Here is a 20406-nt window from a genome sequence, read left to right as displayed (position 1 = left end):
AATTTCTACAAAAAGAAAAACCAGCAAGGATCCAAGAGAGCTAAGAAAATAAAATGAAATGTGTTAAATCACTACTTTCATTTTTTGATTGTATGATCCCATTCCTGTAAAGAGGAGAATCTGCCCCCCAGGACTTGGCTCTGAAAGGTGGGAATCTGTAAAGATTCCAGCCTTTCTCTGTATCATTATTTTTCATTATATTTACTCTCTCAGTTGCCAGTACAGTCTCTAATGTGCAATATTTAGAATCACAAAACCTGCATTGCAAAGGTTTGCATAAAAATTAATTAGCTTTCATACTCCAGAGAGTAGGGATCCTCCAGGTCACCACGGAAGCCACTGGAGATGCAACCACAGCTGCTTCAACACTGGAGCTCATTCCCCAGCTCGACTTTCCCCCTTCACCAGAATAATCAACTTTGGTGATAAAAGGAATTGTTTCATCAACTCTTTTACAAGACTGACACAAGCAGCTCCATTCACTGCAACAACACTTCTAAAGCAGTTAGGAGCTCACATCAGAGGCTCAAGGAAATGATTTACATTTACTGAAAGAGAAGCAATCAGAAATAGCACAAATCACTTCACTATCACTTAACAAGTGATGTTTGAGTTTCATCCCACCAGAAACTGCAGTGCCAATCAAAGAAGATGCTCCCAGACTTCTGCTTCCAAGGAAGTGGGAGGCACCTTTCTGTTGGCCATAACATCAGGAGAAACAGGTTTTAGAAGTGAATGAAGGACACACGACACACCAAACGTAGAGAAGAAATGTTCTGCAAGGACATGCCTCCCCCCACAACAGCACACACAATGCATTTTAACTCTGCAAACTGCAAGAGTGGCCAATGTTTCTTACATCGTTCAGCTGCTTATTGCGGGCTGGGATGAGGGTACTGCTTAGTTGTTTATTCCCTGCCTTTAATGCTGCATCTCTTCTTGCTTGCTCAAGCAGAACTCTCGCTCGTTCTTTAAGTTCTTCCTGTCTTGACAACATACGTTGCTTAAAAATAAAGAAATATAATTAACAGCAAGGCAGCCTCAGGGCACTGAAGGTTTATACAGTAGTTAATAGCCAGCGGCCTTCCTATACAATACAGGTCAGGAGACACATGAATTATGTCTTCATGAAGTGACAGAGCATTTATAGAAATGATGATCAAAATGTAAAAAAAAAAAAAAGTTGTAGTCCTTTAAAATGTAAATTCGAGTTCTCTTCCTTCCCCTTAAAACTTAATTTCTATCACCATTTAATGCCTTTAAACTGCAACTGTGGAAAAAACCCAAATGGCTTCACAGAAGCCATGTCAAACGTGTTGGGTCTACTTATTTACTTTAATATGTATGCAAATATGGCTACAACAAAAATGCTTTGTTGGCTACTTATATGGGTACCACTCACTTATAACTTAAATTGAACACAAAGAAGCTGGGTACAAGGCAAAAAACCCTCCAAAAATATCTGCTTCTACTGAATTCATGAATATGCACAAGTCCCTTTTTCTTACAAAAGACTACTTTAAGAGCAGAAATATCAAAAGGGGGTTCTGCACAGGCAACACAAGAACATGAGCAGCTCCCAGGCAGACACACTCCCAAGGGCTGGTTTCTTAGTCAAGGTCAACTATCAAGAGTGGGCAAATGCATCTCCAGGCCTTTCCATGGGCCAGGGCTGGGACAGGTGCTGCCTGCTGTGCTCCTGCAGCAACCACGTGGAAATGGAGGTGGTTGACTCTAAGCAACAACTGAGTGTAGGTTCAGAAGGAGCCTCACATCTGAAATTTTATTGCCATATGCAAATGTACCAATAATTAACAACAAAGAACTGCCTTTAAAGCCAACTCCTGCTTTTTCTTGGCCTGTGACACCTTTGTCCATGAAAATCTTCATAGAGAACAAATCCTGCCTCCTCCTGCTCTTTTATTCTGTATGGGCCAAGCTGTTCCTTTTTCACCCAGTACACAAAGAAGATGATGATGATGATGATGATGATGATGATGATGATGATGATGATGATGATGATTAGAAACCTCACAAGACTTCATTGATTAAAGGAAAGAAATTAGTTGACTTTGGAACCTATATTCGGCCATTATCACTCATCTATAGACTACTTCTCTTGCAATAAAATCATCTTTACGGTGCTTACTCAGAAAAAAAGTCCCATAAAAATATTTGAAGCAATTCATACTATCAGAAGATTGGATATATTCTTTCCTTAGCAGAGCTAATGGCACAAAGCCCAAACTCGAGAAAATTCTTCACAAGGATAAAATTATAAGCTTGTTTTGGCATTTTTGTAAGTGGAGGTGTTAACATGTTTTACATATTTTTATGATTATTTGATTTATTGATAATACTCAGCATATATATAATATTCAACTTCCATACTCACAATAAATCTGCAAAGTAGGTGGGCAAACACTGTTATCTTTATAGAAAGGAAAATTATATTGTGGTGAAGTAACATGCCTTAGGCCACTCAATGGAAAGCAGCATAATTTAGCAGTCTGGAGTTTCTACCTCACCATACTGGCTATGTTCATGAGACTCTGTGGTTTCCCAGACAAGATTCTGAATTACCTTTAGTAAATTTTAAGGTATTCAAAGCTTTTTATTTCCTAATGAATTGATATCTATTTCCAGTCTTTGCTTCAGTATGCAACACTCAGAGGAAATGAGTTGCAACAGACAGTGACAAAAGCTTTGGAGCCATCTTTGAGATAGTTGAGAACACAAATTTCTTTAATTGGAGAGAGATTGGAAAGATCAACAGTGGGACAATTTCTGTAAATTTTTTGTGTAATGATTGTTTTTCAGCACCACCTACTTGTCAGGCAAAATATTAATTGCCCAAAAATAAAAATACATTGCTCACCTCATCATTTATGCTGAAGACTTGGTGTAAATTACTAACACAGTGAAAGAACTTGAACAGCACCTCCATCCTAATTCACAGACACAAATGTCTTACCTGGGCTGTTTTTGCAGTTTGATCTGCATGATTTAAAGCTGCTCTGGCATCACTGTCAGAATCAGATTCTGTTTGCCTCGGAGAAGCATGTGGTTTCTTTGCAAGATCTGTATCCATATTATAGGAGTATCCTGGCTTAGAAGTAGGAGATAAACTTGGTTTTGTGACAGGTGAACTGGGATCTGCTCTTGTGCTCTCTGTGGATCCTATACATCCCAGCTTTTCTTGCTCCGAGAAACCAGGGGTACTGTCTAAGCTCTGGTGTCTCTTCTTGTTGTTATCTTCACAAGCAACTGTGGGAGACATATCCTCCTTTTGATCACTGACATGTGCTAAGTCACTCAAGTCTAAAGTGTCAGTTATCAGCAATTTCTTCCTTCCCAACACAGGCGGCACTTGTGTTGCATCTGTACTGCTACACTTCCCGATTTCTTCAGACGCGGAAGTCCTCCCGGAGCTCTGCTGGGATTTCTGCGGATCCGTGTCACTTCGAGTCCTGCGTGAAGAAGGGGAAGCTGTGCTTGGGCTCAAGTGGTCATCGGGAGTCTGATGCTCGCTCTCGGATTCGCCGACGCCGCTGTCGTTGATGAACACGGAGTCGTCCTGCGAGGCGAAGTCGGCCAAAGCGCTGTCCGGGGGCTGCAGCTCGGGCTCGCGCTTCAGGTCGCTCAGCTCCGCGTAGAACTTCTCCTGGTCCACAGAACTGTTGGTGTCCGTCTCGTAGTTGCCCACTTTGTATGTGCTCTTGCTGCTGTTCTCCTCTATCTGAACCACGTTCAGCTCCTGGCCACAGAAATGTGCCCTTATCTGATAGAGATAGGTCATAACAGTCAGTTTGTCAGGGATGGCCAACAAAACCATGTCCGAAGGCTCCAGCAGTCGCGATATTCCCAAGCTGGCAAACCCGTCGTAGGCCTTTGAAGACAGACAAAATAAAGATCACAGTGTGGCAGTTTCTTACCCATCATAACATCTCAAAAATGCAAGTGGAAATTTCAGTCAAAATAAGCAAACCTAAAACACATCTAATATTACAGGGAGAACATGGCTCTGACTCCGTTACTTATTATTCTTTTGGCTTCTTTATAGTCATTACTACTTTTTGGTGCACCATCCAACACCCAGTTCATTGATTTGTCCTGATGTCTTCTACACATGTTCCAGGACATCTTCATAGCAAAGCAGACTGAGAGAATGTAACCAGCAAAAACAATTAAATAGCCTTTTAAAAAATATTTTTAACATACTTCAATGCCATACTATACTAAAATCTTTTCTTACTCAAAATTGTGAGACTTCTATGAGTAAACAGCTCTTCATGAAACTGCAGCTTGAAAGCCCTTCTTTTTGCACTAGGAAACTCTACCAATATCTTAAATGGTTCTCACTCAAGTAGCAGGAAACAAGCAAACAAAAAAAGTCTAAGAGTTGGACCAGAAAAAAAAAGGAACTCAGGATGGCTTTTTAAGATAAGGAACAAAGATATAAGAAACATGACACTAATCCATCTTGAGCTTTATCATTGATGATCAACCTTCTGCCTTCTATTGGTCATGTAATTGCAGAGATTCCTGCTGATGAAAAACTATGTCCAGATAGTCAAAAGGAACACCACCAGAGATTACCTTACACTAGACATAAATCACATTAATCCATCAAGCAAATGCATTTTAAAAACATTTGTTGATGCTAAATTTATAAGAAAGAGAGAGTGAAAATCATTCCCATTTCGCTTTACTTTCTAAAAGCTGAACAGTTGCAAGCCTCCCACTTTGTGAGGCCACATTGTCTTCTTTTACTGCTGGCCCTTTAAGTGAGTGGGCTTGGTGCATCAGGTTTTTCTAGTTTTGAAGAATTAAAGCCGTTTCTCAATTTACAATTAATTATTACTATCCTGGATTAACCTTGGAAGACAATATTGTGTTTCAAGGAAGTCTTTAAAAGGCCTCCTGTTAGCGTAGATGCACTCAGTTAAAGCATGTGGGCTTCTCCTCCCCCAGGAATCCTGCAGCTCCTTTTCAGTGTCTCCTGAAGGGCCTTACAATGTTCACAGTGGATCCTACACTATTTTGAACAAAAGCAGATGCTAAATTTAAGACATGGATGAGAAAACTGTCCTTTCACAAGGAAACAGTAACACACATCACTGGCTTCAACTCCTGAACTTTACATTTTTTCCTTAATTTCTTTAGTTTAAAAAGAATAGAGAAAAAATAAAACAATTATGGGTTTTTTTTTTTAATCCTCTTGGTTTTTATATTACTAAGAATTCAACAGTGAGACAGAATGTGGGGCTGGGCTGGCCTGCTCCTGGCAGACCCAGATGTTTTGTTTGCTCTGAGAAAAAGAGGCTCTCTCCTCCTCCTTGCAATGTCATTCCCTACTCAGTGGTCCAATAGTTTTCATTTCAGCTGCTTTACAAACTTCGCTTCCAAAAGCTGGAATTTACCTTCCCGAAATTTTGCATGCCTCCTCTCATGCTCAGGTACAACTTTCCAAAGCACTTTAGGTGAAGTACTTTTTATATAATTATAATAAATGGTTCACAGAGTTTATCTAGACACAGAAATGGTCTGAATAATTCATTATTAAGCTCTTCTGGGGTTCTCCCCATGCAAAATGATTTGGCCTAAAATCATTGCTGGTATTTGGTGTAGTATTTCTTGGGAAGGTTTATTATGATGAGAGACTGTTATGGCATTTATAAATACAGAAGTGTGCTTAGATACAGGAGCAGCAGTGGCAAACATGACTGATGTATTTGCTGGTACAAAACTCCAGATGGAGCAGAACAGCAGCAAAATAATAGGTGGGAGGGAATGGCAGCAACCTGGACCAAAGCAGCATCCTGGGAAACAGAGCTGGAGGAGCAGGATCAAGCTGACTACGGAGGAGAGGGAGACAAGATGGGTGGGACTGAATAGCCATGAGGGGCAGAGAGAGCAGCAATGCAGGGATCTGGGTGGCAGCCTAAGGCATGGCAGACGCAGCAATGATGGATGCTCATACCACAGCAGAAACAGGCTGGGCACGGACACACAGCGAGCCACCCGTGCTTCTGTGGACTAAAGGTAATGCCAGGAAGTGCTGTTTGCTAAGTGGGTCAGTGCTGATTCAGTGGCATAAATAACTTGTTACCTCACACTGCAGGTAGTGGGAGTCACCATATGAAGAATGATAGGACTTAAGGACAGGCACAGCAGCCAGGGCAGCCAAAGCCCATAGACATGACTTGACCTAAACTCCTTTTATACTCTCAATTTCTTATTCTTTATATGCTAATAAAACTAAATTCTATGAGTATCTCCCAGGGTCTATAAAATTAAGGTGAGGACAGTGTTTCAGATCTCAGGAAAGGTACTTGCTTAGAAGTAACACTACAGCAGGACTGAATTTGGAATGATGGATATTCTCAGTACAGCTGCAATCACTTTTTGTTGGCTGCTCAGTTCTTCTGGTGATGCCTGGGATTAAACACAGTTATTTCCTCCTGATGCCTGACACCTATTCCCCATTCCCTCTCATTCTCATCCACATTTTTGCTTTTCTCCTTTCAAAGAGAAGATAGATATGTAGATTGGCATGCCAGTGCTCTACAGACAGTAGCTCTAGAAATAGCAATTGTGTGTTCTGGATGTGTCCATATAGCACTATGTGATGGGTTGTTCTTCACTACTAGAAAAGCTGGGAGTTTCCTGATATTCCAGCATATTTATAAATTCATCATATTTCTAATTCGTTTGTAACATAATATTAACAGAGAAAATTTTCCAAGTCAAATTATTTTTGTCAAACACAGGCATAACTCAGTCCCAATTTTTGCAAATATTTACTACTCTGCATGTTTAACTCTGCTTCTACAATATCCTACTGATGCCAACAAGCATCTCCTACACATGCAATTAGATCTGTTCTTATGACTTTGTGGAATCAAATTGTAGAGGTAAGCATGAACACCTATTATAAAAATACTAACTCCAGTTTCAAGGTAAGGATTATTTTCTATTTTGACTCAATACTACCCCTGTAAATCTGAATTCTTCTATTTAAATGTGTAATTGAAAAGAATTCCTTTTAAAAATAGGATATTTTATTAAGATGATCACTCAAGTTCAAATGTATTGAGGAATTTGTTAGAAATGGCCAAGAACCGGGGAGCATCATAAAAATAAGAAGTGCCAATTGAACATCCAAAAGATATCACCACATGATAAACGAACCAAGCTTCTCTAAGCAATGACTAAAACCAGAAATTCACTATCAGCACCATGCTGTTTTGCCCTTCTACTTCTCATTCCTTCATCTTGTCAAAGATCTAGCCCAAGTCTTGTTTAGTAGCTTATATTTTTAAAGTGCAGTACATGTTATGAGTGAGAAAAAATACTTCTAATGTTGACAAGGAACTATAGTGCCAGTATGCTGTAATTTTAATAAATTTTCCCTTAATTTAGATTTAATTGTTATTTAATAATAACCAAATGGACATATTATATCAAATTAACTGTTTAACACTACTACGAAGGTAATACGGATAGTTAGCTATATCTGAGATTTAAGCAGAAGCACAACTCTTTAGACCAGCTGGGAAAGTATCCCTGTAATGTTTGTAATTTTCTCAATGATAATCCTGGTTTCTCTTTTGTTCCTGATAGAAATTTGAATTTCCAATGTGCACCAAAAATACCTTCCAATTCAGACTGATGCCAATGTAGTAGTTGTTTGGGATTTTTTAAATATATGTATATTCAGGAGACTAAGCCTATTTATCTATCTCCCAGTGAAGTCTTTTTCTTTTTTTTTAATTTACTGACAAGCTGATTGACAGACATCAATTGGGATCCATCAGCACAAGCACCACAGGCACTATTCCAATCATTTCCCAACTCTGTAACACACTGACATATTGGCCAAGATCAGATGTCACAGGTAAATACCCTTTTTTATTCAGCATCAGTGGCAGCATCCAACTGGCAAGTGGCTGGTGTGTATTATAAAGAACCTCTGATGACATGCCTTTTTTAAGAGTACATTTCCATCCCTAATTATACACAATATTTGCTCTGGAACAGTCGTTAAGAAATCTTAAGATTTCCTCCTTTTTTAAAAATTAAAATACAAACAAGGTCATGCACTTCTAAGATATATACTCTTATGGGTTAACCTTTAATCTATGGTTTTCCTTTTGGAGAGAGGGAGAGGCAGAAAAACATTGGAAAAAAAGAAAAAGATCTGCTTCAGACAAAGAAAATCATCCTATTCATCCAAAGATGTTATTTTAATTGGTTAGGAGGAATCATTGTCAAATGTGTTACATATCTGCATGGAATTTCTAGGCAGCCATTGTTGGCAGTGCTGCATTCACTCCAACCAAGGGCACACGGGGTTATCTGGCAGAACTGTGTGAGACCAGGAAATAAATCTGCAGGAAGCAACTGAGATACTCAGGGTAGCTGTCAGGCAAAGGCTGGCAAAGTGATGAAAGAAAAAAACTGCACAATAATAACAATCACTATTTCTTCAATTCTGGGAACTATATCCTGTTAGAGACAGGCTAAAAAGTTCACTGTTTGCCATCACAGTTTCACAAAGAAAAGATGACTGATCATACTGCTAACATTTTTAATTAATAATCTATTCTTTCTGTTTTATAATCCAGCTTAATTAGGCCAGACGCTCAACAAAACTTGTAGTACAAAAACATATGGTCACAGAGAATACTGTGATGCCACAGATAATCCACTTAGGTCATTCTAAGTCCTCCTATTATTATGAAAAAAAATATCATCAGCTAAATACTCATTAGATAGGAGCTGCTCAGAGACATTTCATTATTTATAATACTTAAGTACTAAATTAAAGACAAGTAACTCCCTGTTTAACACATAAGTGTGCAGGCACATTAAAATATAAACAAAATGAATTTTAATAAAGCACTTTCATAAATTCCATGTAACTAAATAATACTAGATTGTAGATATGTTTGCTATATAATATTGAACTTGGTAATTTATTTAAAGTATATTTTTATACCTTCATCTCAGTTAAATTTAGTGCCTTTTAAAGCAGTATAAAAATAAAATCACAGCTTTAAGAAGGCAGATATTTAAAACAATTTTCAGATGATCTTCAGGAACAATTTTATTATCAGTGACTCACATGAAAATTGTAATTTCTAAACATGTCCCTAGGGCCCAACTGAAGCTTGTAACATATCTAAAATAGTGAGCAGAAATAAACAGTTTTCCGGTGATCCCCAAACTGAATTCCTGCTTCTTCCAGAGAAACTTTTTACATCTTGCACCTACAAAGACTGGTTTAAAACAGTTGCACAGCACAAGGCTATTAACTATTTTGCTAGCATTTAATTTATTTGTAAAGGAATATGTCAACACCTTTTATCCTAAACCTCCCATGTTGTGCACACTACTTCATTCAGCTGATGCACTGTAAGAGTAGGTGTAAAATTCCGTCTTTAAAAATATAACAATCACCATCAAAACAACATCAACCGTGCTCAGCTCCCAGAGCCTTGTTAAAGCAACAGCAAGAGAAGCCTTGTGTGCCACAGTCCAAGAGCAGTTACATTTTTCATTCTTTTAATTACGTGGCTGATTGGAAAAACCAGAGCAGTGCTCACAGAAGGCTGGCCAGGCCCCTCCTCTGCTCTCACACTTAATGTAGGCCATACAAATATGAAACTGTAATGCCAGCCCTGCACTTGTTGTGAATGTTAAAGCCATGACAAACTCGAGTCAATAACACATCCGATCTGAACTGCAGGAGGCCGAACACCTTCTGTGAGCCACAGTTATGACCTTACAAAACAACCACACTTTCCCAAAATTAATAAAAACCTGCAGTGAAGTCAAAATTGAGGCTATGGTTTTGTTTTTGGGTTTTGTTTTTTTGCCTGGCAGTTCTTACCTTTTTGTTGTTCTCTTTAATGTCTTGAGGATTCAGGGACTTGTAGTCACTGAGGGGGAAAATGGCACAGTGGGTATATACAGTATTTGATAAAAGCAGCAGTTTTAAAACAAACTAAATCTAAAAATTTGACATACAATAATATCATACAGTAACTAGCAATTTCACAGCAATTCAATCAACAAAACTAATAGTGTGGAAAATTAAAGGAATAAATAAATAAATAAATAAGCACCGATTACATGTTTCATTGCCTGAAGCTCTCCATCTAAAAAAGAAGTTAAGGCAGGGACTAGAGGCCAGCCTTGACAACCAAATTTACCAGGAGGTAATCCGTCCTTGTCAGCATACAAAGAGCTTATTCCTCTCATCTCATTTCAACACTGGCGCAATTCTCATAATCATCTTGAAGTCAGTTCTTTGTATAAGATTAAGAAGAAGAAAAACAAATCACAGAGAGGGGAGAAATAATTGTTTATGCAACAAGGGAGAGCAAAGAGGTCACAAAGTTTGAGCATTCATAAATCTGGTTTCTTAGAAAGGATGGTTCCCTGCTTGAAAGCAAAGGGTGAAAACAGTTCAGCACCTAAAACACACTGGTATTTGATTTTCAAGTTAAAAAATTGTTCAGTATTTCTATGAGAGTTAGCTTATGCCGGCAAAGAGTATACAACTTACATTAGGTCTGGTCTAAAGTGATGTAATATTGCACAAAAGGATAAACCGTTTCTCCACGACGTGGTGAAATTGGTGATTTTCACTCCCCTATAGTTTTTTGTAACTTCTTTGCACCACACGAGCAATGACTGACTGGCATTTGGCTTTCTCCCCAAAACAGGACTTGGTATTGGGCTTGGCTGGAAAAAAAAAAAAAAACAGAGAAAAAAAAAAAGAAAGAAAAAAAAGAGAGAGAAGATAAAAGAATTTAATGGAAGATGAGAATTAACATTAATTGACCTAACTAGATGATCTGTATCCTTTGATGTGAGTTTAGGTCCTTCACAGCTGTCAGTTTACAATGACTGTAACTTGCAAAAGACACAAATCGCGAGTTATTATCTACAGTTGTTGCCCTAGGCACTTGTCTCCCAAGGATGCAGATATACAGGATTCCAGATCTACACAGGGGAAGAGGCCAAGAATTGTACCAGTGGAAACACCCGTGCTGAAACACGGCACAGCCCTGCACAGCCCGTGACACACAGCCTTGAAAACACTTCCCAAGATGCAGCCATGGAAAAGCATCCCCATGAGCCCTTTCACAATCAAAGTCATGACACAGGATTGATGAATTCCTCCTGGTATAGGAGAGTTTCGGTGCTCCTTCTGTGCAATTGCATAAAGGTAATTATGGCACCGTGTTTCTGAACAGCCACTTCCAACTGAACCCGAAGAGCTGCCTCTTCCAGGCTTCAGCTTTTCTATGTGGAAAAGGAATTTCAGATGAAAACTCTTATCAGAAGGTGGTTTCTAACAAGTGTCATTAGCTAACAACCATTAGATCATCATTAGCTAATAATGACCATTTCCAAAAAAAGTTATTTTGACTCTTTTAGTAATATTTTTGTGGGCATAAACCAAGGAATAAAATAGAACACTTCAGGCATTTGGCATTTGTCAGACTATCCGCTGCTCCTCAAATTCAGCATTCTGATTGCAGCAGCTGTTTCCAAGACATACACACTTCCCTAGAAAAATACTGTCACTTTAAAGACTTTTTAGATCTAATCAAACAGGCAGAATGTGACTGATGTTTGAATTACAGTGAAAGAACTGAGATCCCCTATTCTTTCAATGTAATATCATTTAAAGCATATATACAAAACAAACAAGCTCTTGATGCACTTTAGAGCTAGAGAGTTCCCAAATTAAGACAAATTAAGAGCAAGTAATTTACTGTATCACAGCCACTTTATGGTCAAACGGATTTACTTGTTATTGTCTATTTGTGAAAGACCAACGATGCCCCCCCTTGACTGAAGCCTGTCAGTGCTCAGCAATTAGCTGCTATCAACTCATTTGTTTTCACTGCTTCTGGGGAAAAAAAAAAAGTGCAGAGCTGGGGAAGTAATTTTTCATTTACTGTCAAATCAGCCCTAAAAAGTTGTTGCATAAACACACTACGTCCTCACCAGACAGAAGCACTGCTAACTCATTTGCAAAGTGCAAAAGGTATACCTTGCTGAGATTATTTTTTTTAAACTCCACATCATATGTACAAAATAACTTGTTAGAAAGTGCTTAGGTTTTGTAATCCTGTCAACAATTCAAATCAGCATGAACAAATCCATTAACAATGAGACAAATATCTCCAAATACACTGAATTAACAGCTTTAACAGGGATATACAAAATAGGGAAGGAAAAGCAGCAATAAATTATAAACTTTACCACGCACAAGATTTTAATCAGAGAAACAAATATTGCATAGGAGCTGTTACTCCAGATTCAGTGAAGTAATTAAGATGGTGCTTTTCTCTTGTTTTCTTTACAACTTGAAGCAAAATCTAGTAACTAATCATTGACCTCAAATTTAAGGTGCTACATTACTTAAAATATATTTGCTATTATAAGTTATAGACATGGAAATAGCACTACTCAGAGATGTATTCAATGAGAGAAAAATACTACAACAACATTATCAAATAGTGGAAAAGTGATATTTTAACAAATTATTAATGCAAAAAGCTACTTCTTCAAATCATAGAGCACTACTTACCAGATCTATTAAATGTTAATTATAAAAGCTTAATACTTGTTGCTGAAACTCTCAACAAAAATGGTAAATTTTCCAGTCACCACCTAAACACTTTCTTGTTAACACTGAAATTGCCTTAGGCAATATTGCCACTTAAATTACTTTACTTATCTAACAAACTGTAGATGTAACTGAATTTAAAACCAGATTTTACAGAAGGAAATACAAAAGTAGTAAACCAATAAATTAGGCAGAATTTCATACTTCATTTAAAAATGTATTCTAAAATTATCAATGCTTAAAAAGATAGACTGCAGAATCCTTGAAAATCTGGAGCTTTTTTCTGTGTTTTTCTTTCCCCTTATGTTAGATTTTCTAAAAGCACTTTTTCCAGAATACAGAAGATTTAGGACACGCATAACGTGCATAACACGTACAATCTTCTCTTCTCTTACCTGATAAAGCAGAAATTGTATAAGATTTTCTTTCCACACTTATTAGTCCATGTTTTTTGATAAAGGTGAAGTTAATACCATGACAATGTTATGCTCCTAATCACCACCTGCGTCAAAGCTTTCGTTATTTAATCTATGATAAAAGCATTCAACTCCAGACACAATGGAAATACAGAAGTAAAGGCAAAACTGTGTGAGCACTTGACAGGCCTTCAGAGGAGTTTACAAATGTTAGTTTTAGTTTCTTTTTCATGTGTGTGTGAAAAATCATTACGCAAAACATTTTCTTTCAATATTTGTATGTTGGACATATTAATTACTGCCTCGGTGCAAACACAATTACTACCAAGTGCCTATTTCTTGCTCTACATGATTGGTAGTAACTAATCAGATTAAATGAAAATTTAATAACCTTTTTCTTACATCATTCTTTTCAGCACTGACTACACAATTCTTCCAAACGACACAGCAGTCACAACTTGCCTTTCTGAGCTCAAAAGCCGAAGTCCCTGCGAACTCGGCTGGAAATGCCACTAGAAAGGCCAAGATATCCACAGCAGATTGCCAGAGCTGCTCACTGATCAACAGGTCATGGAATCCAACACAACTGGCTTCTGTCCAGCCATGGAGCAGCGCACGGCGAGCGTGGAGGTTCCAGAGCTCGTCCCTCACAGGGTGGCTCAGATCTAAACACAGCATCATGAGGATGGATTTAGCAGCTGGAGTCAGCATTGGCTTCGGGATATCTTCGGTTCACACTCAACAAAGGCACTGAAGTCTCTATTCTTCTTTTTACACATTCTGGAAGCTCAGCTGATATGTTTTATAGTGTATGCATTTTTTCTCTTGGGAGATTATCCCATCAGACCATTATGTTAACAAGAGGACAACAGCTTCAAGTATTAGGCTGCATACCCACATTTAAAAATATTCAAATAGCTGTTTTTGCTGCTCTGAGGAACCCAGCACCAGACACAGTGATGGCTCACACAGCAAGGGTTGAGCTGCATCTCTGACACAGCCCAACACTCAGGAGAAGAAAATCAAGACTGGAACTGTGATGAGAACATGGGGCTATGGGATGGTGACACAGCCAGGATGAAGACTGTAGGGGCTCAGATTGAGGACCTCAAAGGCTTGTAGACAGGTTGCATGGGGGTAGAGGTGTTTAAAGAAAGCAGGAGTGCTGAAGCCCAGAAGAGAAAGATGCTGAGAAGAGTAAGAGAAAAAAAAAAAATTTGTAATCTAGGTGGAACACTTACATGGTTTGGGTTTTATATTAATGATTGAACACAACTCCTAGAAGAGGAAAGGAGCTGAGACAACCACCCAGGACTGGTAATTAACTGCAGCAGAGGAAGCTCAGATTGAGCTCTCTCAGATTGAGATAGGGCTGAAAGTCAGAATAGGGAAGACCTACAAACAATGAACAAGCAAGTTTTTTTCCCTCAAGAGGCAAGTACAGACACTGGCCTCTAACTTATTTGACTGAGCAAAATAAAAGGGATTTTCCCGTACCCCTATCAAAACCACGACGCTGTCTGGGCTCACAGAAAATTGCGCAACCATTAAAATGCAAGGTAAGGTAAATGAAAGTAAGGCACAAGTAGGTGAGTGAAAATGTGCAGCATGTGGCTGGATGTAGAAGTCCAGGAAACTCAGCCGAACTGAACAGTCTGAAAAGCTGTATAAAGGTGCAATAGAATCAAGACACCAAATACATTTCAGTCAAACAGGTAACTTTATACCCTCAAAATGATATTCTAAAATTTTGTTTTTTAAACAACACAGGACTTCACCCATAGGAATGTCCCATTAGCCTGGGAGTATTAGAATTTGAATATGGCTCATTTAATAGAATTTATGCCTTTGACAAGGTCTGTATGTGTCCAACATGCATTCAGTTTTGTTTATTCTGGGCTGTGGAACAGTCTGGGCGTAAGTCAAGAAGTGGTACCAGGAATTTCAAATACAATATGGAAAGAGTCTACAAAGATAGAATGGAACAGCTTTCTGTTTTATTCCAAAAATGGAGAAAACATCCTCATGACCCAGTTGTGCTGAGATGTTCTTTACTTAGGGTAGTTAGGTATTTTTTACATAGCAGGTCACCATAAGATTACAATTTAGTGACACATCAAAATACAAGTAGCATTGCTCTTTGCTTCTAATAAGGGAAGATCATGCATGTATTAGAAAATACACATTTCCTTGAAAGAAATGTTAGTTCTGCTATTCTGTTACTCTGATAAAGAAATTGATCTGTTTAGGAGAACATTCTTTAACTTTGTGCTCCTTATTTGCATGGTGCAAAATGTCTCTGGTTCCTACTGTCCCTAAAAATGAACGAGATATGAAAACCCAGCTGCTGGACACAAGTTACACCGAATTTATTTCCTATATATGATTAATAATGAGCATTTAGGTAACCTCCAGGTTTCAGCAGCAGCAGACATCTTAAAACTTCGCCTTCCTCACTCTTCTGATTGTGCCTACAGCTAATGTGGATATGCAATAAAATACAAACTTTTATCTCAAAAGCCTTAGGCATAAGCTTTAAATTGCTTATCATTTTACAGGTTTAATTTTGGCACAACCAAACCAGCCCATGTTCAATCATAACCCAATACTTAAACATCTGCCTGAGCTGACATGATGCTCTCATATTTGAATGTGGAAGGTGAAATCCTTGGGACACACCTCAAGTTAGGAGTTGGTCAAATAGGTCTGATTATTTAATGCAAAAGCGTTTTCAGTTGCCTGGTATATATTTTGATGGCCAAGAGTCTGGAAAGAGCTTTTCAAAACCATACCTGGACAAAGAAATGAAAGCAAGCCTGCAGATGGCTGCCTGTGGTTACTTTTACTCTGAGCACCAAGGAAGTGGTCTCGTAGAAAATTACAGTATGCCATCATAAAATTGAAATGTGCACATGTATATAACCTACAGGCATCCAGTGCACAAAGATGGGAGAGACTGCAGTAACAAAGGATACTGCTAAGTACTTAATTTTGTAACTTTTGTAATTATCTGGTAGCCTCCTTTTGCTTTTTACTTTGTCTAGTAATGAAGTAACATTTTCTTAGCCGAGTCTTTTAGGGTTTTGGTTTGGTTTTCATTGTCAGGGATTAAAAGGATGAAAGAAGCCAAGAATTCAGAACTAAACTCTAAACCTTCAGAACCAAAATTCACAACACATCAACTGCTGGACAATTGCCTCGTTTGCGCAACAGGACACAAGGCTGTCTGCTCATGGCAATCAATTAAGAGCGAGGCAGACGATTTATTTCCAGATGACAACCTCCCCCGTGGATGTTCTTAGCAGAGAAGAACAGGACTGCACAGGAGTGTGGGCAGCTACCTCACCAAGCTGAGAAGCCCTAAATTTATTAGCTAATTGCAAGGAGAAGATTATGTTAATGAACTGGTAAAAGGGAAACAAATCTCAGACAACATAATGAATTGGTTACTTATGCGGAAGTAATTTCACCTGATGGTCAGTACAGCCAGGAAAAAAGTTACAGTGATCTCCTTCTCAGACTGAACTATTAAAAAGGGATTGGCCGAGGCTCACCTAGCTTCTCTTCCCTGAGGTCGCATAATCTTTGTCTTGAGCGCCGTGTTTTCAATTAAAAATCTCAAGAAAAGCTATGGAACTCATACCATTAAGCAGAAGCCAACACGGAGCTCGGTCTCTGATGATTACACGTATTTATAATGTAACAGTATGAACAGATGACATGCAGGGATGGGGCCTCATTTTTCTGCTCTCAGAAGACAGGCAGTTTCCTTGTGTCCACCTTCCTTCCTCCAGTTGTCCCGGTGGCATGTGGGCTGAACGCTCTGCTCTCATGTAATCTGTGCTGGAAGCCCAGATGAGCTACCAGGATGCTGCTGGTTCACAATCCCTGGCTCTCTGCCACGATGGGAACGTTCAGGGTTTTGGGCAGGTTGCCAGAATTAAGCAACTTAAACCACAGATGAGGAATGGCAATTTTCAAAGCTTTTAACTTTGTTAAATGTGAACTGAACTAGCAAAACGCACCTCCCTGGGCCCAAGGCTATCTCTGCCACATTTCAAAGGCCTGCAGCAAACAATGGAAGTGTTAGAGCTTGTCAGAAAAGGTCACAAGAATCTCTTCTAAAAGAAAGCACAAGGCAAACTAAAAACGAGAGTCACTGCCAATTCTTCCTAAAAACAGTGAACTCTTGTTGCTTTTGCAGGAATTTCTTTTGACAGAGCCATTAAATAAACACAAGTCATTATCCCACTCTTCTGAACATTTCAACAGACATGGGTTTTTCAGGCAACCTTCTGATGTTGGCTCATTAAAGGTGACATCGCTCAAAACTTTATAGTTACCTATTTTGTAAATATACAGCATCATTTATATTAATGCCCAACCATAGCCAGATTTATGGAAGCATTAGCCTTTACCTATGAGAAATCTTTGTTTGAAATACTTGAGAACACAACACACATGACAGATTTGTGCAGGTATTGCAGCAACAAAGCAAAACAATCTCTGTTTGGGTGTGCTTAGAGCACTCAGTATTTTTAAGCCTGGTACTGATGTCACAGTACCCCTGAAGGCCATAGTACTCCACTTGGCTGACACTGGAAATAAAATAAGTATATTTTACAATCCTGCGTGAGCTGCTGGTACCTGTGAGCTGCTGGTACCCATGAGCTGGCACCAGGCATAAAGATGGATATTCTTAAAGCTGAGGACAGCAAGAGATAAGTGAGAATTTAATGGAAACAAGTTTTTGCCTTGATAAACTACTGCATTGACAGCTGACTCTATGTAAACAATCATGAGAAGGAAATTAACAGAAGTATTGCTTCCCTCCTCAGTGGTAAGGAGAAGCTGTCCATGGATGATGGGGACACATCTGAAATGCTCAGTACTTTTTTTCTACATCTGTCCTTATTGTACAAATCAGATGGAAGTTGAAGACTTGCATTACTCATACAGACACAGAAAGGTCAGATTTCAGCCCCACGTGGAAACAGCTTAGATAAATCAGAAGCTTTCAGATTAGCTGAACACATTTAATGTAATCCTAAGGTCCTGGAAGAGCCAATATGAAACAACAACCAAAAGGAATAGTCAGTTTGGAGACTTGAACATAGGGGAGAATATTAGAAGTGTAGGAAAAGACTACATTTCCTTCTAGCCTTTAAAAGCATAAGAAAAAGGACAAATAGCAAGAATGCAGACAAGCAAATGAAAGGGAGGTGGAACAAATAATTAAGGGCCTTCTTAGCATATGAAAGTTAAAAGAAGACTAGTAACAAATTAATTTGTCATCAACAAATCAAGACTAGCACTCCAAGTTCCTTCTGCAAGAGGGAAGCAGGGAGTAGAGAAGCATCATATAACAGATTACAGAAGTAGCTGAGCTCTTTTAATTGTCTTTCAAGATGCTCTCATAAGGAAGCATGGAAAACAGAGCCTTAATGAGACTCATATAGGTGCAAAACAGGCAGGAAAACTACACCCAAGACTAGTTTTAGGTGATTCTTGTAAATATGCATTGAAAGGGGTTCTGCAAGAGTATTTCTTGGTTCACTGCAAGTCTGAATTAGAAAGGTGAACAATGCACTGGATAAGAAGCTGGGATGAACATCGAATGCACAAGAATGCCAATCACATAAAAAGGAGTAAAGATCTGCAAAAAGCAGTATGAAATTCAATAGCTGCAAGTGAAACATAGGAAGGAGTAATCATTTACATAAATGCAGGATAAGGAAGAACTGGTTAGGTAACAGCTCTTCACAAAAGGATATAGGGAAAACAGTCTATTCAAGCCGAACATAAAGTCAACAACATCAGGTTGTTGTGAAAAAGACAAACATTGTACTGAGATGTACAGACAGGAATAAAGCTTGCAAGATCAAGACTGCCTCTCTCACTCCACTTAGCATCAACAAAACCACATCAAAAATTTTACATTCAGTTTTCCCTGATGCAGAGTGTAAGGAAGATGAGCCCAAAGAAAATTGCAGAGGGGGAGGGGGAAAGCATTAAGAGAGCTGAAGCACATTTATGGTATGAACAAGCGATAGAGGAAAGTAACATGGTAAATCATCAAGCATGTAAAATTTCAAAGAAGAAAGCAAACCCTTTCACATCCCAGACCAGTGTTTGCCAAAAGAAAGTTACAAGCTTTAGTTGCTGGAGGTCAGACATCAGGAGGAGCTATCTATAATGCAGTATAATGAAAATTAAGCACTCAAGACTGCCTGGGAAGGCCATGGATGCTTCATTACTGTTTAACAACAGGCTGCAGAAATCGTTCATTTTGTAAAGGAGAACTTAGCATTTGTGCAAGTAGAAAGCCCAAGTGATCTTTCAGATGTGCTTCAGACCAACATTATGTGTGTCTCTTACCTCCAGAGCCTACAGCTCACATGGGCTGCTGCCAGCAGGGAGCAGGAGCCTGGCAGAGCTTCCTTCCATGCTCTGGCTGCACGGGAAAGAAGCTGGAAAACCCCTAATACTCACCAAGCAACACTTCACACTGGACTCTCAGTTCAACCACCCACCAAAAAAACCCATTTCCCATTTTAAAAATTAATCTTTGTGTGGAGGTTCTGATATTATTTTTTCATAAGCAACTCATGCACCAATTCCCCAATGTTAATCAGATCTTGCAAAGCACAGCGTATTTTGGGTTTTTTCCCAGCACACAGCTATCTGAATACACAGAAAGTTAGTTCAATAACCACTAACAACTCTCCAAATGAAAAACTCTACAGCTGAACAGTTTACAGCTGTCTCAGATGTTTAGGAGACTGGCTACTGACTGCAAGCCCACCACTCCAACTGCTCCTTGTGAGGACTGCCAGAGAGGAAGGCTCTCTCCCAGACAGCACATTTCCTCAGTCACAAAGCCACTTTGAAATCCAGGATACCATTACAAAGGTTTTGTCATCTGCAAGGTGAGAGTTCAGGTCAAACCCAGGACAACAGTCAGAAAAACTCCACCAATTACAGCCGGGTGAAATGAGGTATTCAGGCAAACAGCAACAGCAAGCAACACTGGTAACCAAACCAGCTCTCAGCCACAGCAGAGATGTCACAGACTGAACTGAGAGACAAAGATTACCTTAGAGGGGTTTTTAAAGAAAAAACAGGATGACAACACTTGAAAATGCCTTCTCTACCAGAAACAGAATGCTTCACTCTCAAGCACCACTCATAAGCAACACAGAAAACAAAAAAGCATTACTAAATAAAGCAAGTGAAAAATTAAGGAATGACAGGCTTGAATATTCTTGCTTTAGTTGCCCAACAGAATGAGCACTATTTAAGCAGTGTGAAGGCAGATTGTTATCTTTACCTCTC

At 38.9% G+C, this 20406-nt stretch overlaps 1 protein-coding gene across 8 annotated transcripts in view; it reads right to left on the bottom strand.

Moving 5' to 3' along the window:
* EHBP1 (EH domain binding protein 1) overlaps positions 1–20406 on the bottom strand; it is a 206796-nt gene that overhangs the window by 69563 nt on the left and 116827 nt on the right. For all 8 annotated transcript variants that reach the window (XM_059467501.1, XM_059467502.1, XM_059467503.1 and 5 more), the window contains 4 exons: positions 10577–10755; positions 9899–9947; positions 2975–3889; positions 860–1003 (listed from right to left, as the gene is read on the bottom strand). In XM_059467501.1, the coding sequence (XP_059323484.1) occupies positions 860–1003; positions 2975–3889; positions 9899–9947; positions 10577–10755 (1287 nt within the window). The remainder of the gene's footprint in view (positions 1–859; positions 1004–2974; positions 3890–9898; positions 9948–10576; positions 10756–20406) is intronic.

Source organism: Ammospiza nelsoni, chromosome 3 (assembly GCF_027579445.1).
Source record: "Ammospiza nelsoni isolate bAmmNel1 chromosome 3, bAmmNel1.pri, whole genome shotgun sequence".
NCBI lineage: Eukaryota > Metazoa > Chordata > Aves > Passeriformes > Passerellidae > Ammospiza > Ammospiza nelsoni.
The sequence above is the reverse complement of the archived record's forward strand: the minus strand, read 5'-3'. Positions and strand labels throughout refer to the sequence as shown.